At 51.5% G+C, this 26149-nt stretch overlaps 1 protein-coding gene across 11 annotated transcripts in view; it reads right to left on the bottom strand.

The window, feature by feature from the left end:
* UBR4 (ubiquitin protein ligase E3 component n-recognin 4) overlaps positions 1 to 26149 on the bottom strand; it is a 2329353-nt gene that overhangs the window by 1367287 nt on the left and 935917 nt on the right. For all 11 annotated transcript variants that reach the window (XM_078642504.1, XM_078642505.1, XM_078642507.1 and 8 more), the window contains exons 33-36: positions 24652 to 24840; positions 23318 to 23381; positions 21406 to 21597; positions 21013 to 21083 (exon numbers count right to left, since the gene is read on the bottom strand). In XM_078642504.1, coding sequence (XP_078498630.1) covers positions 21013 to 21083; positions 21406 to 21597; positions 23318 to 23381; positions 24652 to 24840 — 516 coding nt within the window. The remainder of the gene's footprint in view (positions 1 to 21012; positions 21084 to 21405; positions 21598 to 23317; positions 23382 to 24651; positions 24841 to 26149) is intronic.

Raw genomic sequence — 26149 nt, 5'->3', positions numbered from 1 at the left:
AGGAGCACCAGGGCTTGATGTTTATTTTGGTCCCGACCCTCCCTGAGGGTGTTTAGGACCGACCCCACCACAGACTCAGTCGAGTGTTTAGGGCGGAAGCCAGCCTGGCAGGATGCCAAGCCTCCCGTGGCCTCCACATGGGTGCTAAGCACCGAGGCAACATGCCGCTCAAGCACCTTGCCCAAGTATGGCAGCAAAGAGATGGGCCGGTAGTTAGAAGAAATAGCTGGGTCGGCCCCTGGTTTTTTCAGAATGGGTTAGTCCTCACGGCCGCGACGGGGAGATCAAGGCCCAAGGCCTTGGTAGCCCGCGTCAGCACCACACTATAGGCAGCCCCCTCCTCCATAGCCACGGTAGAAGGGGAGACAAAACCAGTGTCGGGCGAAGTGTCCAGACCACTGGTCTCCCCAAGCTCACCTGTCCAGTCCTGAAAAGACAGACACTCCCCTGTCAGAGGGTCCTTGGACCCCTCGTCACCCATCGCCTGATACTCAGGCCCAAAAGACGGGGCCGAAGTAGAATTCTCCCATAGCCGGAGAGCGGCGCCGCTCCGGCACCGGACCCGAATCGAGGGCAGGACCGGGGATGGTGTCGTCCTGGGACGGCGACGGGGTGACACCCTGGGGGCCGGCGCCGGCGAGGTCGTGAGGTCGACTGGCGGCAACCCAGATCCGGCGGGGCCCTGCGGCGTCGGGCTTGAAGTCGCCGACAGAGTCGGAGCCAAAGCCAAAGCACCCGACGGCGCCGGGGCTGAAGCACCTGGCCCGCTGGGGGACCCAGTCGGGGCCACTTGGCCAGAATGCGCCGCAGAACCCAACGGAGGAGTGAGCGACCTCATAGCCAAGAGGAAGGCCTCGATCTCCTCCGGCGTCGTATGCTGCCCAGGGACCGGCGGGTATGAAGCAGGCTGCGAAGCCTGCGGCTCCGGCGGTGTCGCCCAAACCCCCGGCCGCGTCGCGCGAGCGTCGGGGGGAGTCAGAAGAGCGATGTCGTCTCTTCGACTTCTTGTGCCTCTTACCAGAGGACTTCGAGCCCGAAGACTGATGACAACTCCCGGAACTGTGGTGACTCCGGCCCGGCAACCGGTCCCTCGACCTCCTTCCGGACCGGGACCTCGAGCGGCGCGGGCTGACTGCCGGAGCTCGAGTCGCTTGTGGGACCGCTCCCGCCTCGCTTTAGACGTCAGGGGCCGGCAGTCGGAGCAGCCTTGTCGTCGTGGTCTGGGCCCAGACAGTGAAGACACCGGCGATGGGTGTCGGTAACAGTCATCAGTCGGTTGCAATCGACGCAGGGTTTGAAACCGGGCATCCCTACCGGCACTGTCGGAGTCGTTAGAGACTCGAAAGATCAAAAAGGATCGAAAAAGTTAGTCAAGAATTGACTAGGGTCCAACTTTTTCCGAATCGGCGCTTGCTGGTGCGGGAAAAAAGAACGGACGTCAGCGCGCGAGGGCGGCGTCTAAGTACTCCAGCAACGTCATCCCGGCGCCAACGACGCCGACGACAGACGCGGAGATCGCAGACGACGCCTACCGACGCGCAAGGGTACTGCTCCGCAAAGATTTCCGGATCCAGTCTGACGCTTGGGGATATTCTACGGTAAGGAATCGAATACTAACCTGTTTCTTTCAGATACTATTGTTAGAGGGCAAAGATTGTTAATCCCTTACCTGCAGAACTCAAAAGTGTGGATTGACCCTGTCTGACTCCTAGGAGAGTCTGAATTGAGGAGCAGCTTCCAACTCCCTGGCCAGCAAACATTGCCTGTGGTAGCAGGGATCTTATAAAGGCTGCTAAGTGATTCTAGCCACATACAAAAGGAAACTAGACAACGTGAACACCAAGTTGGGGGCGTACAAGGAATATCTTATGCAGTCTAAGATAAATAAATTACAAAAAGACCTCAAGAAATTCTCTAAAGAAAAGGTTTACACTTAAACCACTGATGAGTACATTCAACAACAAAAACAGGCTGGCATGAAAAGAGGTATTCAATCGGGGAGAAGGGAACTAGATACCCTTAGCAGCAGCAATGGGAGTGATTATGAGTTCCCTCAATGCAGGCGAGGGAGAGGACGTGGATCTCAAAGGGGGCCACACCCGTTTTTTTACCGGGATCCTTCCACGGTTAGCCGAACCAGGGCTTCATTTGGCCTGGGATGGGATACCAACAGCAACAATGCTTTCAGAATCCCCATTTCCAACAGCTACTATTCCCACAACCACAACCACCTCCTTTTTTAGGCGAGGGAACATAGGGGACAACAGAGGGTCTCATGGGATGACCATAACCAGGAGCATGGCACAGAATCGGACACCAGGAACGAGCAGGGAGATACACTAGCTGTTAACCTATCCAACTTCGCCTTGACCCTGGCACAAGGGCTAGGTTCTGTCCCCACAAATATGCCTGATCATTTCAAAATCCGCCAGGAATTTGCAGCCTTTTTTAGGAACATTAGGTCGAGGGTCTTTTTTGAAGGAAAAGGAGAGGGAAGAGCAACCCGGCGACACATCTCTACGCCTCAAATCATCCTTCGCGCCTCCTATTGCGTCACTAACACTGGGGGTCGCTGCACTAGAACAGGCGGTGATCCATGACTTCATACCCCCCCAGAGACCAGAGACGCGCCCTTTTATCAACCTTAACAAAACTGAGAAGGAAGCACTGCAACAGCTAAAAGGAACTAACGCCTTCAATATCAAACCAGCGGATAAAGGGGGCCATCCTCATCCTGAAAAAGACAACATACAACGAGGAATGTCAACGCCTCTTATCTGATGACAGAAACTGAAGTATTTTGAGGAAGGACCCCACCATGGAAATTGCTATGGAGATTACATCCATAGTAGAAGAGGTTCTTGCCAATAATTGGATAACCAAACAGGAAGTGGATTACTTGATCAAAGACCAACCGGCTACACCAAGTTCTGCTTGGTTCTAGAAATAAAATACAAGTATACCTTTTTTCTATACTTACACAATTGGTCTTCGGTAACACTTTATCTGTAAGAAACATTGCTTAGTTAGAGATTCCTTACCTTAGAATCAGCCTCAGGCGTCAGACTGGAGCCGGAAAGTTTTTCGTCAGCAGTACCCCTGCGGCTCGAAAGATGGCATTGGTCTGCTCCGTGTTCCTTGTTGGCATAGTGGTTGCCGGGTTGACGTTGAGGTAGCTACTTCAACGACCCCCGCACGCTGACGTCCGTTCTGTACACGGCTTTCCACACCAGAAGGGCAGGGCCATGCAAGACCCTGACCACTGGTGCACAAAACTAGGGCCCTGAAAGGAATCCTTAACCCTAGAAATCAGTTTGCAGAACTAACCTATGTTTCTTACAGGTACATCGTTACCTAAGGTAAGTAACTTGTTCATCTGAAAGAAACAGTTAGACATAGATTCCTTACATTGGAATAGATACCACAGCAATACCAACCCCGGGGGTGGGTCTGCGAACCAAGTTCACACCCGAAAGACCTGGAGAACAGAACGGCCAAAGAAGCAGTCTCTCCGGACTTGGCTGTCCAGGCAGTAGTGTTTTGTTAACATGTGCAGCGATGCCCACGTAGCTGACTGACAGATGTCATTGAGGGGGACTCCACGTCAAAATCAGAGGTAGTTGCTGTAGCCATGGTGAAATGGGTGCGTAGCCACAATGGAGGCTCCTTCTTTGCAAAGGAATAGCAAGCTTTGATGCACAGTGTAGGAGAGTGGGGTCTGCAATCCTATGGTCACCACAGATTTTTGCTTTTTGCTTCACTGGTTTACGACTTTCCCTGGCTGTGGGCCTGCTAATCAGACCCACAGCCTAGCTGTTCTCTCTCTAAATTGACATCCATGTACTTTAGGTGCATTTACCAATTGGTATTGGGACACCTTATCAGCCCCTGTACCTTAGGTACCCAGGGCATAGGTGAACCCAAGGCCTACCAGGGACTGAAGCATGTATTATGCCACCCCTGGCTGGCCATCTAAACAGACACAACTGGCTGGTAAGACAGCTGGGGCAAGGTGGTGTAATCACCCTTTGCTGTAGATATAGTTACCTATATCTAACCCCAAAATGGACACATATACTCCTATCAGTCACTTCTATGGCAGGCCTTATCAAGTCTGAAGGCAGAGTGCTTGGAATTATGTGAGATGTTGCTCTGGCATGAGCTGAGCATGTCTGCAGCTTGCGGAACCAAGTCCTTAGAGCTGTTCCATGATAACGCTATACCATATACTCTTAAGTGCATTATAATCCTCGCGGTTGAATGCTAACTTTGGTATAGCATTATCAAAACATGTCGAGTAAGGTGTCATACGAATTGGAATACTACCCCCTCGCCAATTCTGGCGACGGGGGTAGCATTCCACCCTTTAGAGGGACACGACATGTATGTAACTGTGAACCCCGGTTAAAGTTAAACGAAGCCTCAGCATCACAAAATGGATGCTGCCACCACAGACACAAGTCTGACCTCCTGCTGCTGGGAGTCCTTCCAGCGAGGGAGGCCTGGACAAAGGGTTTCCTGCCTTGGGAGGTGTTCGCACCACCCCAGACAGGATTTTGTGTATTGAGGTAGGGAGGCTTGAAAGGAATGAGACATGCCTGGGGCCCACAAGGTGCCCTGCGCATACACCGGTTCAAACCAGTTGCTGGGGCACTCCAGCCCCAGCTCTGGCGCGAAACCGGACAAAGGATAGGGGGTGTAACCACCCCCCTTCCTGGTCCCACCCAGGGGAGGGACCTAGTCACCAGTACAGCCCCCTTTAGCAGGATAAAGGTAGGAGCTGGTCCCATTCCAAATTAGATTATCCTGAACAACTCTACAAGAAGAAACTCTGGACTTCGACGTTCTGCTCCACAGAAGACTGAAGAATCTCCCTTGTAGGCAAGGAGTGTCCACCCTGCAACTGCAGGCACCATCAAGCGTCCAGCGGTTTCACTTTGTCGTCTTCCCTCAAGGATCCAGACTTCAGAGCTCGACGAGACCCGGATTCCCAGACCTCTCCGACCTCAACTCACATCAGCAGCACAGCTGAGATCCGTGGGTGCGACGAGACACGTGGGACCGGCCATCTTGAAAGAAACTGCACTTCGCTTCCAGCACGACTCCCGGGGTAAACTCGACCAAGTGCTTTGGGGATTGAGAAGCCCCAGCCCCGAGCAGCTCCTGCACCGAAGATCAGCCCTCCAGCATCCACGAGATCTTCGTGGGGCCCTTCTTCCTGGTTGCTGCTTGACGCGTTGTCTGGTCACTTGCCGGCTGGCTAGTGACCCCCTTGACGACGAACCTTGAACTCTTCACTGCTGGTCTGGTTGCTCCAGACTGGCCCTTGTTCCCTTCCAAAAGAGGAGCACCCCGGACCCTCCCGGTCCACTCCAGACGCCGTTTCCACTCACCGCGTGGGTTGCCTTTGCCAAGGCCTGTTGACTCCAAATCTGGATCCGACAGCGAGAGCCTGCGTGGGACAGCTCGTGCCTCCATCCTGGTCGTCGAAGACACCTCCTGGTCGACGTGGCTGCAGAGACAAGCCTCCACTCTTCAGCTGATCGCAACGACAGCATCTGGTTCCTTCCTGGTTCCACACCGGTCACTGGCTAGTGACTTTGAACACTGTCCCCTCTGCTTTCAGGTCCTCTTCTTCATCGATCCACCCATGGATCGCACCGGACATCTTCCTCCTGGTCGCCTGCAGCATCTTTTCTTCCAGGCTCCATAGACTTCAACGCAGAAACCCAACACGACTTCGCACCTATGCACCCGCAGCCCGCTGGTGAGGTAACAAGAGCATCTCGGTGCTCAAGGGTAGCTTGAATCTCCTAGTGTCCAGATTCACAGTCGTTTTAGTCCTAACCAGTCAGGATTGTCCGTACTCACCTTTTTCTTGAACTGTACTGTCCATAGGCGTTGTTACGCATCTCGCGTGTGAGTTCACACTCTGCACACGCGTCCCGTGGGCCTCCTATTACTTACCTAAAGTTAGGATAGTGTAGTCCCAGCGATCCTACAGCCTCTGGACAGCTCCATTCCTTCTATCGATTTCCTTATACCATTTACTTAGTATTGGGTTTGCCGTGCCCCTAGGGCACCATTGTAATTTTGTGCAACTTATCGTATTTTTCCTAAGAGAGTGTCATGTGCTTAGCCCTCCGATCTCATAAAGAGTTCAGAGGTGTTTGTTATGAATAAATATACTGTTTATTTTTATAACAACCTGTGTGGTGTCCTTTCATCTGGTATTCAAGGGGTTATATGTGGTAAAACAGCTGGCTTCACATGCCAAAAGAGTTTAGCCAAAGACTGCTCGTATTGGAGGCTCGTATTGGAGGCCGCTCCTTCAGCCTGTTGGCGCCACACCTTTGGAATACTCTGCCGCTGGCGTTGCGAGGCGCCACTAGTTTGTTTACTTTCAGGAAGGACCTTAAAACCTGGCTTTTTGCCCTTTAGCCTATCTACCCTGTTTTCTCTGCTTTTTTATCTGTTTTTATATTACTGTGTTGTGTTCACTCTGCCTTAGGTTTTCAATAAAAGCGCCGGGACACTCTTTTTGAGTAGCCGTGCGCTATATAAAACAACGTATAACATAACATAACTTAACATAACATAACTGCTTTGTCCATGCTATCATTAGGATAGCTTGTCTATAAGGTTGACTTACAACCAATCACCATAAGGGTTGTTTGGACTAATACAAGGTGATCACTAGAACTAGTGAGCATCATATATCAGGCCAACTTCTCACACACAGAATGACCCATCTAGAGATGGCCTGTTTGTGCATGGCCCAACCTTTTTTAGCACCCACGTAGCCAATAAAGAGCTGGTCATACACCCAGAATGGCTTTGTGCGATCCAAATAACATGAAAGCGCACATTTTGGATCCAGACGATTGAGCCTTTCTTCCTCTTTGAAAGGATGCGGAGGCGGAAAGAAGGTGGACAAAGTGATGGTCTGTCCAATGTGGAAAGAAGTAACCATTTTGGAAAGGAAGGATGGACGAGTCTGAAGGACAACCTTGTCCGAATGAATAGCCAGAAAAGGAAGCTTAGAAGAAAGTGCTTGGAGCTCACTCACTGTGCATGTTAGAGGCAATGGCCACCAGAAAGGCAGTTTTTAAAGTCAGAAGCCTGAGAGGACAGTTATGTAGCCGCTCAAAGGGAGCGCACATAAGATACGTGAGCACCAAGTTCAAGTCCCACTGGGGCATTACGAAGGGAACAGGAGAAAAAGGATGAGTAATGCTCTTAAGGAAGCGATTTACAACAGGGGACTTGAAAAGAGAAGGCTGATGAGGAAGCCTAAGAAAGGCTTAAATGGCTGAGAAGTAGCCCTTTAGAGTGCCCAGAGCAGAGCCCTGCTGGGCCAAAGAAAGGAGGAAAAAGAGAACCTCAAAAAGAGGGGCAGAAAGGGAACCCACAGCCTTTGCTGCACACCATGCCAAAAATGTGTCCCATCTACAGGCGTATACTGTCTTAGTGGAGGGATGCCTGGCTGCTAAGATAACATCACAGACTTAGGGAGGCCACCACTCAACTGCCACCACTCAATCTCCACGCAAAAGGTGGAGGCTGGACAGGTTCAGGTGGAGGACCGTCCCCTGCTGCTGCAACAGAAGATGATCTCCAGAAGAGACAGTCTGATCGGAAGATCGATGGCCATGTGTAGCAGCTCAGGATACCAGACTATGTGCCCAAACCGGAGCCACAAGATGATTTGGGCCCGGTCGCGACTGATCTTCAGGACCCTGGGCAGAAGTGGTACAGACGGAAAGGCGTATAGAAGACCCAACTCCACTCGTGACTAAAAGTGTCGCCTAGCGAGTGCCGCCTTGGAAAGTCCAAAGCGCATAATTGCTGACATTGCGCATTCTCTTCCGTGGCGTATAGATCTAACCAAGGCTCTCCCCACTGTTGAAAAAGTCCTTGCACCACCTCTGAGTGAAGACGCCATTTTTGTGATCCATCATGTACCTGTGGCTGAGTCTTTCGCCCTGGCGTTCAGGGAACCTGCCAGGTGTTACACCACCAGAGATATGCCCTAACGTTCCAGCCATGTCCAGAGGCGGAGGGCCTCCTGACATAGGGTCCACGACCCCACCCCACCCTGTTTGTTGCAGTACCACATGGCGGTGGTGTTGTCAGTGACCTACTCTTTCCCGGACAGAGAGAAGGAATGCTTTGAGTGCAAGACTATTCGTCCAAAGCCCCAGAAGGTTGATGTGAAGCCCCGACTCCACCAGAGACCAGAGGCCTCTGATCTCTGCCTCCCCCATGTGGCCCCCAATCCCACAAGTGAAGCATTGGTCACCACTGTGAACTCGGGTTGGGGAAGTGAGAGGGATCTGCCGTCGACCCAATCCTGCTTCGTTAGCCACCACTGCAATTGATGTGCAGTGCCCTCTGAGATCTGGACGCAATCGGAGAGATTTCCCTGATGCTGTGCCCACTGGAACTTCAGGTCTCACTGCAGAGCCCGCATATGCCACCTGGCATGGTCCACCAGCAGGAAGCAGGAGACCACCAGGCCCAGTAGCCGGACGGTCATCCTGACCGAAACCCTGGATACAGGCTGAAAGATCAGAATCACAGCCTAAATATCCCAGACTCAATACGCGGGAGGATAGATCCGAAACTGCGTCATGTCCAGAACCGCTCCGATGAAGAGGAGCGTCTGAGAGGGAGTCAGGTGTGACTTCAGCACGTTGATTGATTGAGAACCCCAGCGAATGCAGGAGGTCGGCCATAGTCTGGAGGTGGTAGACTAAAGCCTGGGGCAAGTCCACCTTCAGCAGCCAGTCGTCGAGATAGGGGAAGACTGGAACCCTTGTTCTGCGCAAATGAGCTGCGACCGCCGCCATCACTTTTGTTAACACCCAAAGGGCGCTGGTAAGGCCAATGGGGAGCACGGTAAACTGAAAGTGCTTGTGGCCTACCGTGAACTGTAGGTAGAGCCAGTGGGCCGGCAGAATGGGATGTGAAAGTAAGCATCCTCCAAATCCAACGCAACCATCCAGTCTCCAGGGTCGAGGGCAGACAGGACCTGAGCTAGCGTCAACATTTTGAACTTCTCCTTCTGGAGGAAGCGGTCGACGTTCCTGAGATCCAAGACAGGACCAAGGCCTTTGTCCTTCTTGGGCACCAGAAAATAGTGGGAATAGCAACCACGACCTACTTCTGCAGCCGGAAATCACTGGATAGTACCCTTGGCCAAGAGTGCCGAAACTTCTGTTGGAGAAGGGCCAGATGATCCTCCGACATGCAATGTACTGAGGTGGCATGGATGGAGGGGTAGTCTCTAAGGGGAGGGAGTAGCCCCTTCGGACTATTTACAAATCCCACCTGTCCGACGTGATGGAGCGCCAGTGGGGGAGGTGCTGGTGAATCCCGACGCCCACTGGCCATGAAAGGGTTTGGTGGCTGCGGCAGAGGGGGCTGTGGTGGACTGGCCCGCCCGCTGGCCCCCACAATCACAGCTGTGGTTCCCACGTCCCTGGCCGCACAGAGGCTGAACAGCTTGCGCTGGCGTGTGGCCCTGGGCGGGACGTGGTGGGGCACCCCTTCCATAGCCACGAAAGGCAGACAGCGCAGAGGGACGGGGTTGGTGGAGAGGCCCAAGGACATACCGTAGCCCAAGAGTCCTTAAAGCGCTCCAGCACGTGGTCTGCCTTGCTGCCGAATAGGCGACTGCCATCAAAGAGCATGTCCATAAGAGTGGATTGGACATCCCCTGATAAAACAGTCGACCGCAACCAGGCGTAGAGTCGAAGGTCTACCGACGTGGAAATCGTCCTGCCTAGTGAGTCGGTGGTACCCAGAGCACAGCGGATGGTAAACTTCACTGAGTCTCTCCACTAGGCAACTGGCAACTGTACGGGAGCGTACGGCCTGGGCCTCCTCGGGGCAGTGAGGCAGCACTTGTGCCACCGTATCCCACACGGAGTGGGTATAATGGCCCAACAGACATGCGGTGTTTACCGACCGCAGTCCCAAGCTGGAGAATGAAAACATCTTCTTCCCAAGATGGTCCAGCTTTTCGGATTCCTTATCAGGTGGTGCTTTAGGGAATGCGTCTTTGGAGATGGAGGCTTGGCCCACCAAGCACTCAGGGGTGGGGTGTTGGGAGAGGAAAGATGAGTCGCCCGGGGCCGGGTGGTGGCATCAGGCAATCATCCTATCCACAGGAGCCTGTGTTGGGCCTCAACCAGGTTTCCAAAAAGATGTTAGTGAGTGTGAGAAGTTGGCCTGATATATGATGCTCACTAGTTCTAGTGATCACCTTGTATCAGTCCAAACAACCCTTAAGGTGATTGGTTGTAAGTCAACCTTATAGACCAGCTATCCTAATGGTAGCATGGACAAAGCAGTCTTAGGCTAAACTCTTTTGGCATGTGAAGCCAGCTGTTTTACCACAATATAACCCCTTGAATACCAGATGAAAGGACACCACACAGGTTGTTATGAAAATAAACAATATATTTATTAATAACAAACACCTCTGAACTCTTTATGAGATCAGAGGGCTAAGCACATGACAATCTCTTAGGAAAAATACGATAAGTTGCACGAAATTACAATGGTGCCCTAGGGGCACGACAAACCATATACTAAGTAAGTGGAATGTGAAAGTCGATAGAAGGAATGGAGCTGTCCAGAGGCTGTAGGATCGTTGGGACCACGCTACCCTAACTTTAGGTAAGTAATAGGAGGCCCATGGAACGCGTGTGTAGAGTGTGAACTCACACGCGAGATGCGTAACAACGTCTATGGACAGTACAGTTCAAGTTAAAGGTATGTACGGACAATCCTGACTAGTTAGGACTAAAACGACTGTGGAACTGGACACTAGGACAGTTAAACTACCCTTGAGCACCGAAATGCTCTCATTACCTCACACAAGGGCTGCGGGTGCATAGGTGTCAAAGTGTGTCGGGTTCTCGCGTTGAAGTCTATGGAGCCTGGAAGAAAAGATGCTGCAGGCGACCAGGAGGGAGATGTCCGGTGCGATCCAAGGGTGGATCGGTGAAGAAGAGGACCTGAAAGCAGAGGGGACAGTGTTCAAAGTCACTAGCCAGTGACCGGTGTGGAACCAGGAGGGAACCAGATGCTGTTGTCGCGATCAAGTGAAGAGTGGACGCTTGACTCTGCAGCCACGTGGACCAGGAGGCGTCTTCGACGACCAGGATGGAGGCACGAGCTGTCCCACGCAGGCTCTCGCTGTCGGCGGTGTCTGTTCCGGATTCGGCGTCAACAGGCCTTGGCAAAGGCAACTCACGCGGTGAGTGGAAAAGGCGTCTGGTGCGGACTAGGAGAGTCCGGGGTGCCCCTCTTTTGGAAGGCAGTAAGGGCCAGTCTGGAGCAAACAGACCAGCAGTGAAGATTTCAAGGTTCGTCGTCTAGGAGGCCACTAGCCAGCCGGCAAGTGACCAAACAACGCGTCTAGCAGCAAACAAGCAGAAGGGCCCCACGTAGATCTTGTGGAAGCTGGAGGGCTGATCTTCGGTGCAGGAGCTGCTCGGGGCTGGGGCTTCTCAGTCCCCAAAGCACTTGGTCGAGTTTACCTCGGGAGTCGTGCTGGAAGCGAAGTGCAGTTTCTTCCAAGATGGCCGGTCCCACATGTCTCGCCGCACCTACGGATCTCAGCTGTGCTGCAGATGTAAGTTGAGGTCGGAGAGGTCTGGGAATCCGGCTCTCGTCGGGCTCTGAAGTCGGGATCCTCGAGGGAAGACGACAAAGTGAAGCCGCTGGACGCTTGATGGTGCCTGTAGTTGCAGGGTGGACACTCCTTGCCCACAAGGGAGATTCTTCAGTCTTCTGTGGAGCAGAACGTCAAAGTCCAGAGTTGTTTCTTGTAAAAGTTGTTCAGGATAATCCAATTTGGAATGGGACCAGCTCCTACCTTTATTCTGCTAAAGGGGGCTGCACTACTGACTAGGTCCCTCCCCTGGGTGGGACCAGGAAGGGGGGTGGCTACACCCCCTATCCTTTGTCCGGTTTCGCGCCAGAGCTGGGGCAGGGATGCCCCAGCAACTGGTTTGAACCGGTGTATGCACAGGACACCTTGTGCGCCCCAGGCATGTCTCATTCCTTTCAGGCCTGTCCTACCCAATACACAAAATCCTGTCTGGGGTGGTGCTAGCACCTCCCAAGGCAGGAAACCCTTTGTCAAAGCCTCCCTCGCTGGAAGGACTCCCAGCAGCAGGAGGTCAGACTTGTGTCTGTGGTGGCAGCATCCATTTTGTGATGCCAAGGCTCGAGTTAAATATAACCGGGGTTCTCAGTTACATACATGTCGTGTCCCTCTAGAAGGGTGGAATGCTACCCCCATCGCCAGAATTGGCGAGGGGGTAGTATTCCAATTCGTATGACACCTTACTCGACATGTTTAGATAATGTTATACCAGAGTTAGCATTTAACCGCGAGGATTATAATGCACTTAAGAGTATATGGTATAGCGTTATCATGGAACAGCTATTAGGACTTGGTTCCGCAAACTGCAGACGGGCTCAGCTCATGCCAGAGCACCATCTCACATAATTCCAAGCACTCTGCCTTCAGGATTAATAAGGCCTGCCATAGGAGTGACTGATAGGAATATATGTGTCCATTTTAGGGCTAGATATAGGTATACTGTATCTACAGCAAAGGGTGATTACACCACCTTGCCCCAGCTGTCGTGCAGCCAGTTGTGTCAGGTTTAGATGGCCAGCCAGGGGTGGCATAATACATGCTTCAGCCCCTGGTAGGCCCTGAGTACACCTATGCCCTGGGTACCTAAGGTACTTTTGTACAGGGACTGATAAGGTGACCCAGTATCCAATTAGATATATACCTAAGGTACGTGGAGTCCATTTTAACAGAGAGAGCAGGAAGCCTGGGGTCCTGAATAGCAGGATCCCAGGCCAAGTAAGTCAAAAACCAGCAAAACACTAGGCAAAAAGTTGGGGGTAACCATAGTCAGATATCCACCTTCCTACAGTGAGGGCTTCATTAAACATTAGCAGGGGATCCCGGTTAAAGCAACTCTGTCAGGAGGTTAGTCTCGACTGCCACGGTAGGCAGCTCGAGGGGGGAAGAGCCTTGGCCGCTCTACGCAACAACACGGCTTAAGACGCTTCCTCCGCCGTAGCCACGGTAGGAGGAGACAACATGCCAAGCTCTGGTGAGGTATCCAGACCACTGGCTTCCCCAAGTTCCTCCCTCCAGTCCGGTTCGTAGCCCAACTGGTCAGTTAGAGGGTCTCCAGACCCCTCCAACCCCTCCTCACCCTCTTCTGGCTGCCAATCTGGTCTAAAAGAGCCAGGGTAGAGCAAGGGCACAAAGATGCCCGACGTCGTGTCTACTTCGAGGTGGATGCCAGGGTCGGCTGGGGACACATCCGACGCCGGCTGTGGACGTGGTGCCGGTTGGATTGGCACCGGGGGAGGGGTAACTAGGTCGACCGGTGCCAATCCAATTCCAGCCCTGGATCCAAAGGGACCCTGCGGCGCCGAAGCCGCAGGCATGAAAGGTCCAGGGCCCCAAACCGAGTCTGCAGGGCCCGAAGGCGCACCAGCAGAGTCGGGCTGCCCAAAGATGGCATGCATTGCTTCGTAATATTGGCAAAGCTGGGCAGGGGTCTTGTAGGAGAGTAGGGTCTGCTTCCTATGGTCACCACCACTTTTTGCTTTTGCTTTACTGGTTTTCGACTTAGATGTGGCTGTGGGCCTGCTAATCAGACTCACAGCCCAGATGCACTCTCTCTAAATTCACACCAGGAACTCTAGGTAAAACCACAATTAGGAATTGGTTCACCTTGTCAGCCCCTGTAGAAGTGTACCCTAGGTACTCAGAGCATAGGTGTAACCAAGGCCTACCAGTGGCTGCAGCATGTATTATGCCATCCCTGGCTGGCCACTCAAACGGACACAACTGGCTGATCACTCAGCTGGGGCAAGGTCGTGTAATCACCCCTTGCTTAGGTATAGTATTCCTATATCTAACCTTATATATAGACACACAGTAACCTATAAGTCACTCCTATGGCAGGCCTTAACAATCCTGGAGGCAGAGTGCTTGGTTATGTGTGAGATGGTGCTCTAGCTTGAGCTGCGCCTGTCTGCAGCTTTCGGAACCATGTCCTTATAGCTGTTCTATGATATCGCTATACCATATACTCTTAAGTGCATTATGAACCTCGCGGTTAAATGCTAACTTTGGTCTGGCTTTATCTAACCATGTCGTGTAAGGTGTCATATGCTTTGGAATACTATCCCCGCCCCAATTCTGGCGACGGGGGTAGCATTCCACCCTTCTAGAGGGAGAAGACATGTTGTTGCTGACTATCCCGGTTAAAGTTAACCAGAGCCCCAGCTTCACAAAATGGACGCTGCTGCCACAGACACAAGTCTAACCTCCTGCTGCTGGGAGTCCTTCCAGTCACGGAGGTTTGGACAATAGATTTCCTGCCTGGAGAGGTGAGAGCACCACCCCAGACAGGACTTTGTGTATTGGGACAGGGAGGGCTGAATAGATTGAGACACTGCCTGGGGCACACTAGGTGCTCCATGCATACCCCAGTTCAAACCGGTTGCTGGGGCACTCCAGCCCCAGCTCTGGGGCGAAACTGGACAAAGGAAAGGGGGTGTAACCACCCCCCTTCCTGGTCCCACCCATAGGAGGGACCTAGGAACTAATCTAGCCCCTTTTAGTTGTATAAAGGTAGGAGCCGAGTCCTAGGACTTTAGATTAATCCTGGAATCGAAACTTGACACAAAACTCTGGACCTCTGACGTTCTGCTGAAGCTGAAGACTGAAGAATCTCCCTTGTGGCCAAGGAGTGACCACCCTGGGCAACCAGGCACCATCCAGCAAATCAACGGCTTGCTTTGTCGACGCTCCCGCCGGGACCCGAGCACAGAGCCTGACTAGACCCAGACTTCCAGACATATCTGACCCTCTCTTCACGTCTGCAGCATAGCTGAGATCCGTGGAGGCGATGAGACACCTGGGACCGGACATCTTGAAAAGTCTGAAACTTGCTAACTGTGCAGCTCCTGAGGTATCCTCAAAGCTGTGCACTGGGGATTGAGAAACCCCGAATCCGAGCTCCACCTTCACTGAAGATCAGCCCTCCACGAGTTCTGCGTGGGGCCCTTCTGCTTGTGTTCTGCTGGGCGCGTTGTCCGGTTGCTGGCCCTTTGGCTAGTAGCCCCTGTGACGACAATCCTTTTGAACCAACTTGCTGGTCTGCTTGCTCCAGACTGGCCCTTGCCTCCCTGCAAAGGTGAGGCACCTCAGACCTTGCTGGTCTGCACCAGAAGCCTTCTTTGAATCCTGTGTGGGTTGCCTTTGCCAAGGCTTGTTGACTCCAATCCGGCCGTCGACCCCTCCATCTAAGAGAACCTTCGTGGGACAGCTCGCCTGCAGCACCTGGTCGTCCTCGATGCCTCCTGGTCCGCGTGGCTGAAGAGACAAGCTCCAAGACAGCACCTGATTGCTCCTCGACGTCGTCTGGTTCCTTCCTGGTTCCACCCGGTCACTGGCTAGTGACCCAGACTCTGTCCCCTCTGCTTTCAGGTCCTCTTCATCCTCGATCCACCCTTGGATCCACTCAGACATCTTCCTCCTGGTCGCCTGCAGCATCTTTCCTCCTCACAGGCTCCATAGACTTCAACGACGAAACCCGACACATCTTCACACCTATGCACCCGCCGTCCGTGGGTGAGGTAACGCGAGTACTTCAGTGCTCCCAAGGGTATTGACTATCCAAGTGTCTAGGTTTTTAGTTGTTTCCTTCTAGCTAAACCGGAAGTGTCCTAAATCCTTCTTTATCTAACTTCTAAGTTCCCATTGATTTTACATTGACTCTCGTGTGTGGGTAAAGACTCTGCACGCGCCGCCTGTGGGCCTCCTACTTCTAAACTAAGGTTCAGATAGTGTAGCCCCAGCGATTCCCTAGCCCCTAGGCTTTTCCTTTTCTCGTGACGTGGTATTTATACCACTTTCTTAATATATGGTGTGCTTCGCCCCTAGGGCCGAACTGTAAATTGTGCAACTTAACGTATGCTGATTAAGTAACTTGTTATGTGCTTTGGCCTCTGAGTTCAGAGGAGTGTGTTAGTGAATAAATACATATATTTTATATATATCCTGTGTGGTGTCCTTTCATTTGATATTCACGGGGTTACATATGGTAAAACAGCTGGCTTTACACGCCCTCAAGAGTCTTTTAGCCTAAGACTGTTCTGTTCACGCTACCACTAGGATAGCTGGTCTATAAGTTTGACTTACAACCATCACCATAAGGGTTGTTTGGACTGGTGCAAGGTGTTCACTAGAATAGTGAACATCATATACCAGACCAACTTCTCACAGGTCTCTCCAGGTCCCGGGAAGGGAGGGAAGCCCAGAATCTAACCTTCGGGATCCGCACGCAGAGCCGCGGCTGGGGCACCACCCGCATTCCTTCGTCGCGTCGGCCAACGGACGGGGAGAAGTCAAAGAGCAGCGATGCTTCTTCGACGACTTCTTGTGCTTCGACCCAGAGTGCGAAGACTTGGAAGAAGAGTGATGATGATGATGATGATGATGATGATGGTGGTGCCGTGATCGGCCCCTCGACCTCCCACGCGACAGGGACCTCGAACGGCGCGGAACCGACTGCCGGGCCTCGAGAAGCAAGACTTCGGAATTATGATCCGGCAGTCGGAGCACAACTTGGGGTCATGGTTGTGCTCCAGGAAGAAGAGGCCCAGGCAGGTGCGGATTCGTCACTGACATCAGTCAGCTACAGGAACCGTAAGCCTTGAAGCTGGGCATCCCTGATGTGCAACCGAAGACTCGAAAACGGTGTCAACAAAATTCGGCAAAAAGTTTGTCAAAAAGTGACTGGAGGGATTGATCATTATTGGCGTTAGAATCTGGTGGGTGATGTGGATGCGATGGTGGTGTGGGAGGCGCTGAAACCCACGTTACGGGGTATTGATATTGCATGGTGTGTGGCTGCTAGGCGGAAGCATCAGGAGGCCATTGTGACCGCTGCCGCCCGTGTGGAGGAGTTGGAACGGCGTGGTAGTCTTGGGAGCGACGACGACATGGTGCGGCGGCTCCTACAGGCCCAACAATCGTATGCCTCCGTCTTACATGATGAAGCCCGGCAGGCGTGGCTCGCCACGCGCAGCAGGGTATACCAGTGGGGCGACAAATCCTGCACTATGCTACACAGGTTGTGTCAGGCGACTTTCCAGCCTCTTGTGTTGCCGGGCCTTACGGCAGAGGACGGCTCAGTTATGACTGACCCGGCTCTATTGGCGGCCAGCTTTGCCCGCTATTATGAGACGCAGTACGCCCCTTGTGACCAACTGGAGGAGAGTGGGATCTCCGCTTATCTTGACGACCTGCTACCGCGGGCCGTTTCTGATGAGACCAGGACCGCCCTGGACGCCCCGCTCACGGCTGAGGAACTCGGGGAGGCCCTTGGTCAACTGAATGCCGGGAAGGCGCCCGGCCCGAGTGGCTACCCGTGCGAATTCTATATAAAGTTTCACGTCCAGCTGGGGCCCCATTATCGGCGTGCCCTGGAGGCGGCGCGGGTTCAAGGGGAGATGCCGCCGGACTGGCGCCATGCCGAGATCGTGGTCTTCTTAAAACCGGGCAGGGAGCCGGACAGGTACGACTCTTACCGGCCTATTTCCTTGTTAAACATCGAGGCTAAGATCCTGGCTAAGGCCTTAGCGAACCGCCTGCTACCCCACATCACTGACCTGGTCCACCCAGACCAGGCTGGATTCATGCCAGGGAGGGCCACCCGACACAACATCCGGCGGGCGCAGGCGGCAGTGGATGCTATGGGAGCTAGCGATGAGCAGGCGGCACTCTTCTTGGCGGATATGGACAGGGCCTTTGATTCTGTGAGTTGGGTTTATCTGTTTGCCCTCCTGGCCCGCCTCAACCTGGGGCCGGTTTTCCTGTCGTATGCCCGTCTCCTCTACACTAACGTGACGGCCTCGGTCCGTGTGGCCGGAGCTACCTCTGGGCGTTTCCATATAAGACGTGGCACTCGGCAGGGCTGCCCCCTGTCCCCATATCTGTTTGCCCTTGCCATGGAGCCCCTGGCGTCGCGGGTACGAGTGGATGCCCGATTGTGTGGCTTTGTCTGGAATGGGGACCTGGCGGACAGAATTGCGCTGTATGCGGATGACGTCCTCTTCTTTCTCACCGACCTGCAGCGCTCGGGCCCCCGGGTCCTGGAGATTATGCGGGCGTTCGGCGAGGCATCGGGCCTCTGTCTCAACCTTAACAAATCGACCCTGTGGGTGCTGGCCGGCGGAGTGGTTGCCGACCCCTGGGCTGCGGAGTTGCGAGTGGCGACGGGAGGCCTAAAGTACTTGGGCGTTTTTCTATCGGAGTCGCGGGTTGTGGCCTGGGCGCGTGGAGTCCTGCCGGTGTGGGAACGGGTACAGGCTGATGTCAAAACTTGGTCCAGGATGCCGCTCACCATCTTTGGTAGATCGGCCATCTTCAAGATGGTGGCGCTTCCGCGTCTACTGTACCAGCTCCAGAATTTCCCATACCCCATCGGCCTGGAGTGGTTCCGTCAGGTTAACTCTGTTTTGGGTCGTTTCCTGTGGGATGGGGGTGCGGCCAGAGTAGCACTGAAGACGTGTTTTCTGTCCACATACTGTGGCGGCCTGGCCACCTCGGACCTCCTCTCCTACTATCAGGCTTCCCAGTTACTTGTTCTTAATGAGTGGTGGTACGGCGATAGAAGCGATCCGGCCTACGCCCTGGAACGGTCACTCATGGGTGACCATACGCTCCACACCATCCTGTATTCGGCTCGCCTGCGTCGTGGGTTACCCTCGGTCACAAGGGTGGTCTTTGCCGTGTGGCGACAATCCTTGCGCCGCATGGGATGGTGGGGCAAGTTGACGGCTGAGACGCCGCTTTGGCATAATGGTCTGCTCCCAGAGCTAGCGGCTCTGGCCGGCTTTGAGGGTTGGGAGGCCATAGGGGTCACACAACTGGGCCAGGTCGTGTCGGGCACCACTCTCAAATCCTTCGAGGAGCTCCGCACGGAATTCCAGATGCCTCAGTCCCAATTCTTCCGCTACCTTCAGTTGCGCCATGCCCTCGCCCCGAGCATCGCCGGTCTCGACTCCTTGCCAGAGTTTAGCCCGATCGAGGCCAAGGTGTTTATGGGAGACTTGGGAGACAGAAAGGTCTCCAAGATATACCAGACACTTGTTGTCCACTGCTCCTCCACCCTACACTCCCTTCGAGAGGCATGGGAGATGGACGTGGGTCCACTCGATGAAGACGACTGGAGGGAGGCGCTGGAGTCCCCACGTGGAACTGCCATTGCTATCCGGCTCCGGCTCATTCAATTCAAGTACCTGCATCGGGCATACTATACACGTGAACGATTGTGGAAAGCTGGTTTGATTGCATCCCCGGAATGCTTGCGCTGTGGGTCGGTGCCTGGGTCCTTACTGCATACTGTGTGGACGTGTGGCCGGCTGACTGGGTTCTGGAGGGGTGTGTGGAGTTGCCTGGCTGAGGTGCTGGGCTGGGACCTTCCTCGTACCCACCGGTTAGGCCTACGGCACATCATGGAAGGGATTGGGGGTAACATATATAAGCGCCATTTGCTGCTCTTGGGGCTGGTTGTGGCCAAGCGAGACCTGGCCCGGGCATGGAAAGCGGTGAGGGCCCCCCCCCCTTTCTGCTTGGAAGGCGGGGCTGGATTATCTCATGGGTCTGGAGAGGCCGGTCTTTGAGGCACGGGGCTGTCCCCACAAACACTTCAAAATTTGGAAGCGTTGGGCTGACTATCGTGGTCTATTCCTGGACCCCCAAGCGGAGCGTGAGGAGGACATTTGATCACGGTGACACTGTTGGCCCGAAGTAACATTGCCCTGGTGGCGCTGCACCTACTTGCTTTTCTTTATTGCTTTCTATGCACGTGTGGTGGGGGGGGTTGGGGGGTGTCCGGGGCTGGGGGGGTGGAGTTGTGGGTTAGGGTGGGTCGCTGGGGTGTTTCTATACTGAGCATATTTTATGAGTCTACTCTCGCATTTGCTGCCTATGTAATTGCTGTTTTGATACTGTCGTGGTGTTCTTCGGTTGTGGAGATGCCACATTCTCAATGCTCATTTGCTCAATAAAATTGGTTGTGAAAAAAAAAAAGTGACTGGAGGTACCGCTCTCTCCGGATCTGCACTGGCTGGTGAGGAAAAAGAAAGAACTGATGTCAACGTGCAAGGGTGGCATCTAAATAGCTACCGCGATGTTATCCCGGCAACCACAACGCCAACAACAAACGCAGAGTCGACTGTCGCCACCTTTCGACGCGCAGGGGTACTGCTGATGAAAAACTTTCCGGATCCAGTCTTACACCGGGGGTAATTCTAAGGTATGGAATCTATAACTAACTGTTTCTTTCAGTTTGGGTGAATACAATAAATACTTAACACACCCTCTGGATACGCGCAACAGGTCACCCACAGTACCACAAAGAGAGCTGTTGGAACATACCTAATTTAGCCTCTCCTATACCTCTGGGGACTCCCTGGACCCTGTGCAAACTATACCCTACTTTGGTGTAGTATATACAGAGCCAGCTTCCTACATTAGCCTTATTTAATGGTGAGTCTTTGGCTTTACCTCTCGATTTCGAAGAGCAAATTTCGATTTGTGGTTTTACTGTTCTGAAACATAGTGCTCAAACCCTTATATGACTTGATGTCTCCGGTAACTGGTGCTTTTCAACGCATGTCATTATGCTTCCCTGGCGCCAATTAGTTCACTAATCCTTAGTGCTTTCCTCCCAATCACAATTTCAACAGTCTGTGATGCACTGTATCATGCACCCCTACACATCTACACAGAGGTACTCCATCAATACATGCTTTTATTTATCCATTCAATTCATGCTGTGTTTTATTTTAGCAAATTTTTTCAAAATGTTTTTTCTTTTTCAATTATCAGACAATTGTACCCAATTAACTCTCTTGAATGTACACTCAAATAATGCTCACCAGTGTTGGTTCATGAATTCTTTCTGCGTGATAGTAAAGGTGCAAAGCTTGTTGCAGAGAGAGTCTTCATCCTTAACCAAAAAAAACATAACCGAAGAATTACAGATCAAAAAACGCAGAAAAAACATTTCAATTCAGGTACATGTATGCATCTTCCAAATCTACTCCAACAAAGAAAACTACATGTGGAGAGAATTGCTAAAACAAGTGTTTCTTTTTTCTGTATAGATGCATGAAATTACTTCACTAATCAGTTTTTAGTTATCTCTAAAGGAAGCAGGGTTCGACATATTGGCTTTCTCTAGAGGTGTGCGATATTTGACTAGGCACTGGAAAAATTATTAGTGTGTCATTCATATTCTGATTTGCCCTCACATTCCCAGAAGTACTCACCGAGTCCTCAGCCTGGGAATCGTCCTCTTCTACTGCAAGCTCTTCCACCCAATCAGAATCCATCTCAATGGCCCGCTCCTCTCCATCAAGGGGTGGGTGGCTAGGTCCCTGACCGCCACTCTGGCTAAGCGCATTGGTGACATCAGCCAGATAGGTCACAATGTGGCAAGTGCACTCCAGGACAGTCACATGCTGTGAAAAAGAGTGAAAGAGAAAAACTTAGTCTATAAAAATATTCAATAATACTAACAAAACCTAGGCCACGTTGCTTAATGGAACAGAATATCTGCAGAAGGAAAGATGGACACTTAAAATAAGAGGAGTTGGCTAGCTTACAGCACCAAAAGAATGTTTCGTGAGCAGGGGAAGCCATTAGTAAGCAAAGAAGCAAAGATTCCCTGCAATGCAGGACACAATGGCCTATGCAGTGAAACTTGGGCTGAACATTGAGAACTATAGGTGATATTGGTTAAAGGAATGTTGCACGCACTGTGACGAAAAGGCACAGCTCTACCTGCACAGAGTGAGAAATCACAGCCTGTTCTGCTGGTCTCTGACACCACAAAGCAGCCATACATAAACACACCCTTCAGCTTGTAGAATCCAAGAAGAAAAAGTTTCTTAACTCGAGCTAAAGATCTTTCTGACGGATACTCTACATAGCTGCACCATTTCCGGTTCCAGGCATCTCTTCTTTTTCACCACCTCGAATGCCCTTTCGGCAGCTGAGGGCGGGCAGATCCTCTTTGGTGTGGTGGATTCTGCCTCCGAGGGTGTGGTCTTTCCCCCATCACAGTCTCTCGTTCGGCTCCTGTCTTCGGCGATTTTGACGATCTTCCCTCGTTGGTATCCCTTTGGCGTCGGATCCGTGGGTTTCTTTTGGTTTCACCTGACCCTCAGTCGTCGTTTGGGCTGCCCTTTGCACCTTCTTTTCGGGGTCCATGGTTTCCGACGGGTGAGTGTTTCTTAACTTCCCTGTCTTTTTCTGTGAGTCCTTTGTCGCCTTCTTCGCGGTACGCCTCTTCTCGGCATCCCCTTCGAGGATTTCGACGTCCGACGCCCCCGTGTGTCGATTCTGCAGCCACTCCCTGGTCGCCCTCATCGCTTGAGAGGCCCAAGTCCCTCCGTGATGGTTCTTTCTGGCTTTGGAGCATGGCTGCGTAATGGTCTTCCCTATGCTTTTGGCATACCTTAAGTGTCTTGGACACGAACACCGACAGGTCTTGCAGTCTTTATTCTTGTTAACCCTCGGCAGGCAGAGGTTACAAACGTCATGTGGATTGTGTTGTGCAAACTTGTGGTGGCACTTAGGGCAAAATTGAAAGGGGTATTTTCCATGGCCCCTTTCTCGCCCTCTTTTGGTCCATCTGCGTCGCTGCTCTGTCTTGGTTCCCCGACAGGGAAAGCTGGATTTAGACCAAAACTTCGGAGGGCCTCCCTTTGCTTCCAGACCAAACAGTGGACAAAAGAACCTGAAGATGGCTACCAAGCACAGGAGCTTCCGGGGCGCCGTCTGACGTCACACAAGGGATGGACCTAGCACCAAATGGTGGTCAACAATGCCCCAAACAAAAGAGAAAAACAAACAATTCTGGACCCAACCACCAGATGGCGGAATAATGCACATCATGTGAATCCAAAAAATGATTCATGCTGCAAAACCTAATGTCTATTAATAGCCCCATGACACTGAAGGGCACAGTTGTGTATAAAAAGATGTCCATTATGCTGTATGTGAAGAGTACCAAATCAGTAACAATACTCTGCATGTAATTTATGGTAGCAAGCATTTTGAAAATGAATGTACACTAAGTATCAACTTGTGAACGCCTTTAAATAAGCACTCGGGGAAAGCTTGTGGTTCAATCCAAGGGCACCAGTTGTTAAGTACTGAGAGTGTTAAACAGATTACCTTTCCCTGCATGACATTTGAAATCATTTTTTCAACAACATTCTTCTGAGACAGATACTTCTTACTGCAAGAAAAAAAGATATGTGTTAATGGGTGGGAAGCAAACAACGCCCAACATCCCAAAAAATACGATTTCTAGTGCATAACAATGACCCAGCAAACTAATTTAGTTCAGCAACTTCTCTCCTCCAATGACCACTTGTTCCCACTACTGTTGTCAGCAACGTTCCTAAATGCAATGCATCACTCTTACCATTTCTCTGGTCCAGCATTGTGCATTTCCTCAGCTACTCAACAATATCACCATAACTGGGGTTTTGATTTTTACCAAAGGAGGTGTTATGCAATTATGCATGCTTGGTGAGCGTGGGACGGAAAGACTGGGTGAATAGTGCCCAGGGAGGACACAATGTGCAACCTTTCACAAAACATTGCCTTTATCCCATTGTAAGTATGCCCCCGTGCACCTCTTTGTGCTCTAAATTCCTGCACCAAAAGTGTAGCAGTGTTGAAGGTTATTGCCCTGACAAACCAATGCCCTCTGCACAGTTACTGAAATTCTCCGCCAACTTTCTCCTATGTTGTACTAGGAGTTGCCTTGCTGTCAGAGAAACATTACCAAGGATCTCTAGGGACAATCCACAGACTACCATGATAGAGTGAAACCAATCATGTCAGTACCTTACAGCCCAGATCTTGGGAAATAGAAGAAAAAAACTACCGCAAGGAAACACCAGCCACCTTGGATTTTAAATAAAGTCTGCATGTTAGCTGGCTCTGGCTTCCCGTCAGAACCCAAAAAGTTGGATAAATAGGAGCTTTCTCAAGGCAATAACTTGTGATTTGTCAGACGTAGATGAGGCTGTCTGCACCACCTAAGAGAGATTGTCAGAGCTAGGCCCTTGATGGTAGCTGCTTATTACTTAAGAGCTCAAACTCGACTATGCCTATTGTTAACTACTGTGTCATACTGTATCTGATTGAGCCTTAATTGCTCGACGTTGCTAACTGTATAGCATCAAACACCCAAAGAATTAACTTGGATATCCAATTGAAGTGCACAGTACTTGGGTCATGTGGCAATAGTGGTTGACAGTATCTAACAAGTAAACTACAGAGAAACCACCAACAGCCTCACTACTTTTCTCTTGCAGATGCTTCTCCATTTTGGCATGCACAACTCAACCAGACTCAGGGACATTCATATCTGTCCTATTGGGCCAATGTTCTAGACATGCCCCTGTAAGTCACAGGCTTCTTAGCAAGCACCTGCACAGATCTGTAGCTCCCATTAAATTATATTGACCCGAACTGATAATTATGCACACACTTACCATCTCCCCAGCCAGTCCAGGGCAGCTCTGTGCAGCTGGAGGTGACCTGCTCCCTGTCCAGCACTGGCTAGCGTTGCCATCACTACCATCAGCTCTGGGAATCCAGCTCCATCACTGCCAGATAAAATCTCTGTTGCCATTGGGATCAGAGTGCTGAGCAGCACAGTGCAAACACCTTCTCCCACTTGGCTGTGGAGAAAGAGGGAATAGCACAAGATTGGAAAATAAGTGCCAGAGCCAGACTATAGCCACACATGACTTATAAACAGGGCACATCATGAGCACAACCACTTCCAGCACCCATTACATTCCAATTGACCTCATCCACCCACCAATGCCCAGTCCATCTTGTCCAACTAGCACCCCCTTGTCAAAGGAGAAAACAATCTTGTTATCGTCTGCATAAGAGATTTTTGCCCAAAACAAATTCTAAAAGTCATGTAAATATCAAATAATGTGGGGCTAATAGCCAACCCCAGATGGACCCTGACAGGCATTTTCGCTACCAGAGGAACAGGTGGGTAACCAAACCCCTTGCCTCCTATCCTCTAAGAAGATTTGAACCACTTCCAAGCCTTGTCTCTGGTGCCAATCTCCTGAAGTTGGTTGAGCAGCCTGGCATGCGGGCCATGTTGAATGCTGCTGACAGGTCTAGCAGTACCATGACTGCCCTACCGCCAGTTTAGATGGTGTTTAATCAGTTCAGAGACGTCAAGGATGGGAGTCTCTGTGCTGCAACTTGGCCTAAAGCCAGATTGGCTGGGATGTAATAGTCAATATACTTTGAGAGCTGACGATTCACAACTTTTCCAGAAACATGGATGGCACAGGTAAAAGAGACACGGGCCTGTAGTAGCCTGGAATGTCTGAGTTTGAACTTGCCTTTTTTTTATTAAAGCTGTAAACCTTTGGCCTGCTTCTACCTGAATGGAACTGTAGCTATAGCCAGGGAGTAATTCAGGAGGGCAGTCATAATGGGGTTAATAATATCTATTCTTAAAGCCAAGAGGAAAGGGGGTCAGAGATCATAAGGTGAGCAAGGCTTAGAATTAAGGATAGCGCTCTGGAGTCTTCAATAGAAATCTCACTGAATTAGGTCATTAAACAGGACACAGAATTAGGGGGTTGAGTTGATCTAAGAACCTCAACATACAAAGTCAAGGATATTGTAAGACTATTCTGGATCTCCTATATTTTGCTATGAAAAAATAAGGCCAAATCTTCGCACCATTTGGCCGAAGGAGTCTTGCTTCTGCCAATCTAGTGAACTGTAGCAAAAAGTCTAAGGAGCCGCTTTCAGTGACTAACAGTCTTCCGGCGGATTTCCGGAAGATGGGATGGAATTTCCTTCTTTACACTTGGATTTTGGAGGTTGCATTTGGAGCACTTTATGTAAAATTAATGTATACAACTAAGTTACAACATGCTATATAGTTAATCTTCAACAATGTTCTTGGAATCGAGACAAAACTTCAGATCATATTATTGCTAATAAAAA

This window comes from Lissotriton helveticus, chromosome 5_1 (genome assembly GCF_964261635.1).
Source record: "Lissotriton helveticus chromosome 5_1, aLisHel1.1, whole genome shotgun sequence".
Classification (NCBI taxonomy): Eukaryota; Metazoa; Chordata; class Amphibia; order Caudata; family Salamandridae; genus Lissotriton; species Lissotriton helveticus.
The sequence above is the reverse complement of the archived record's forward strand: the minus strand, read 5'-3'. Positions and strand labels throughout refer to the sequence as shown.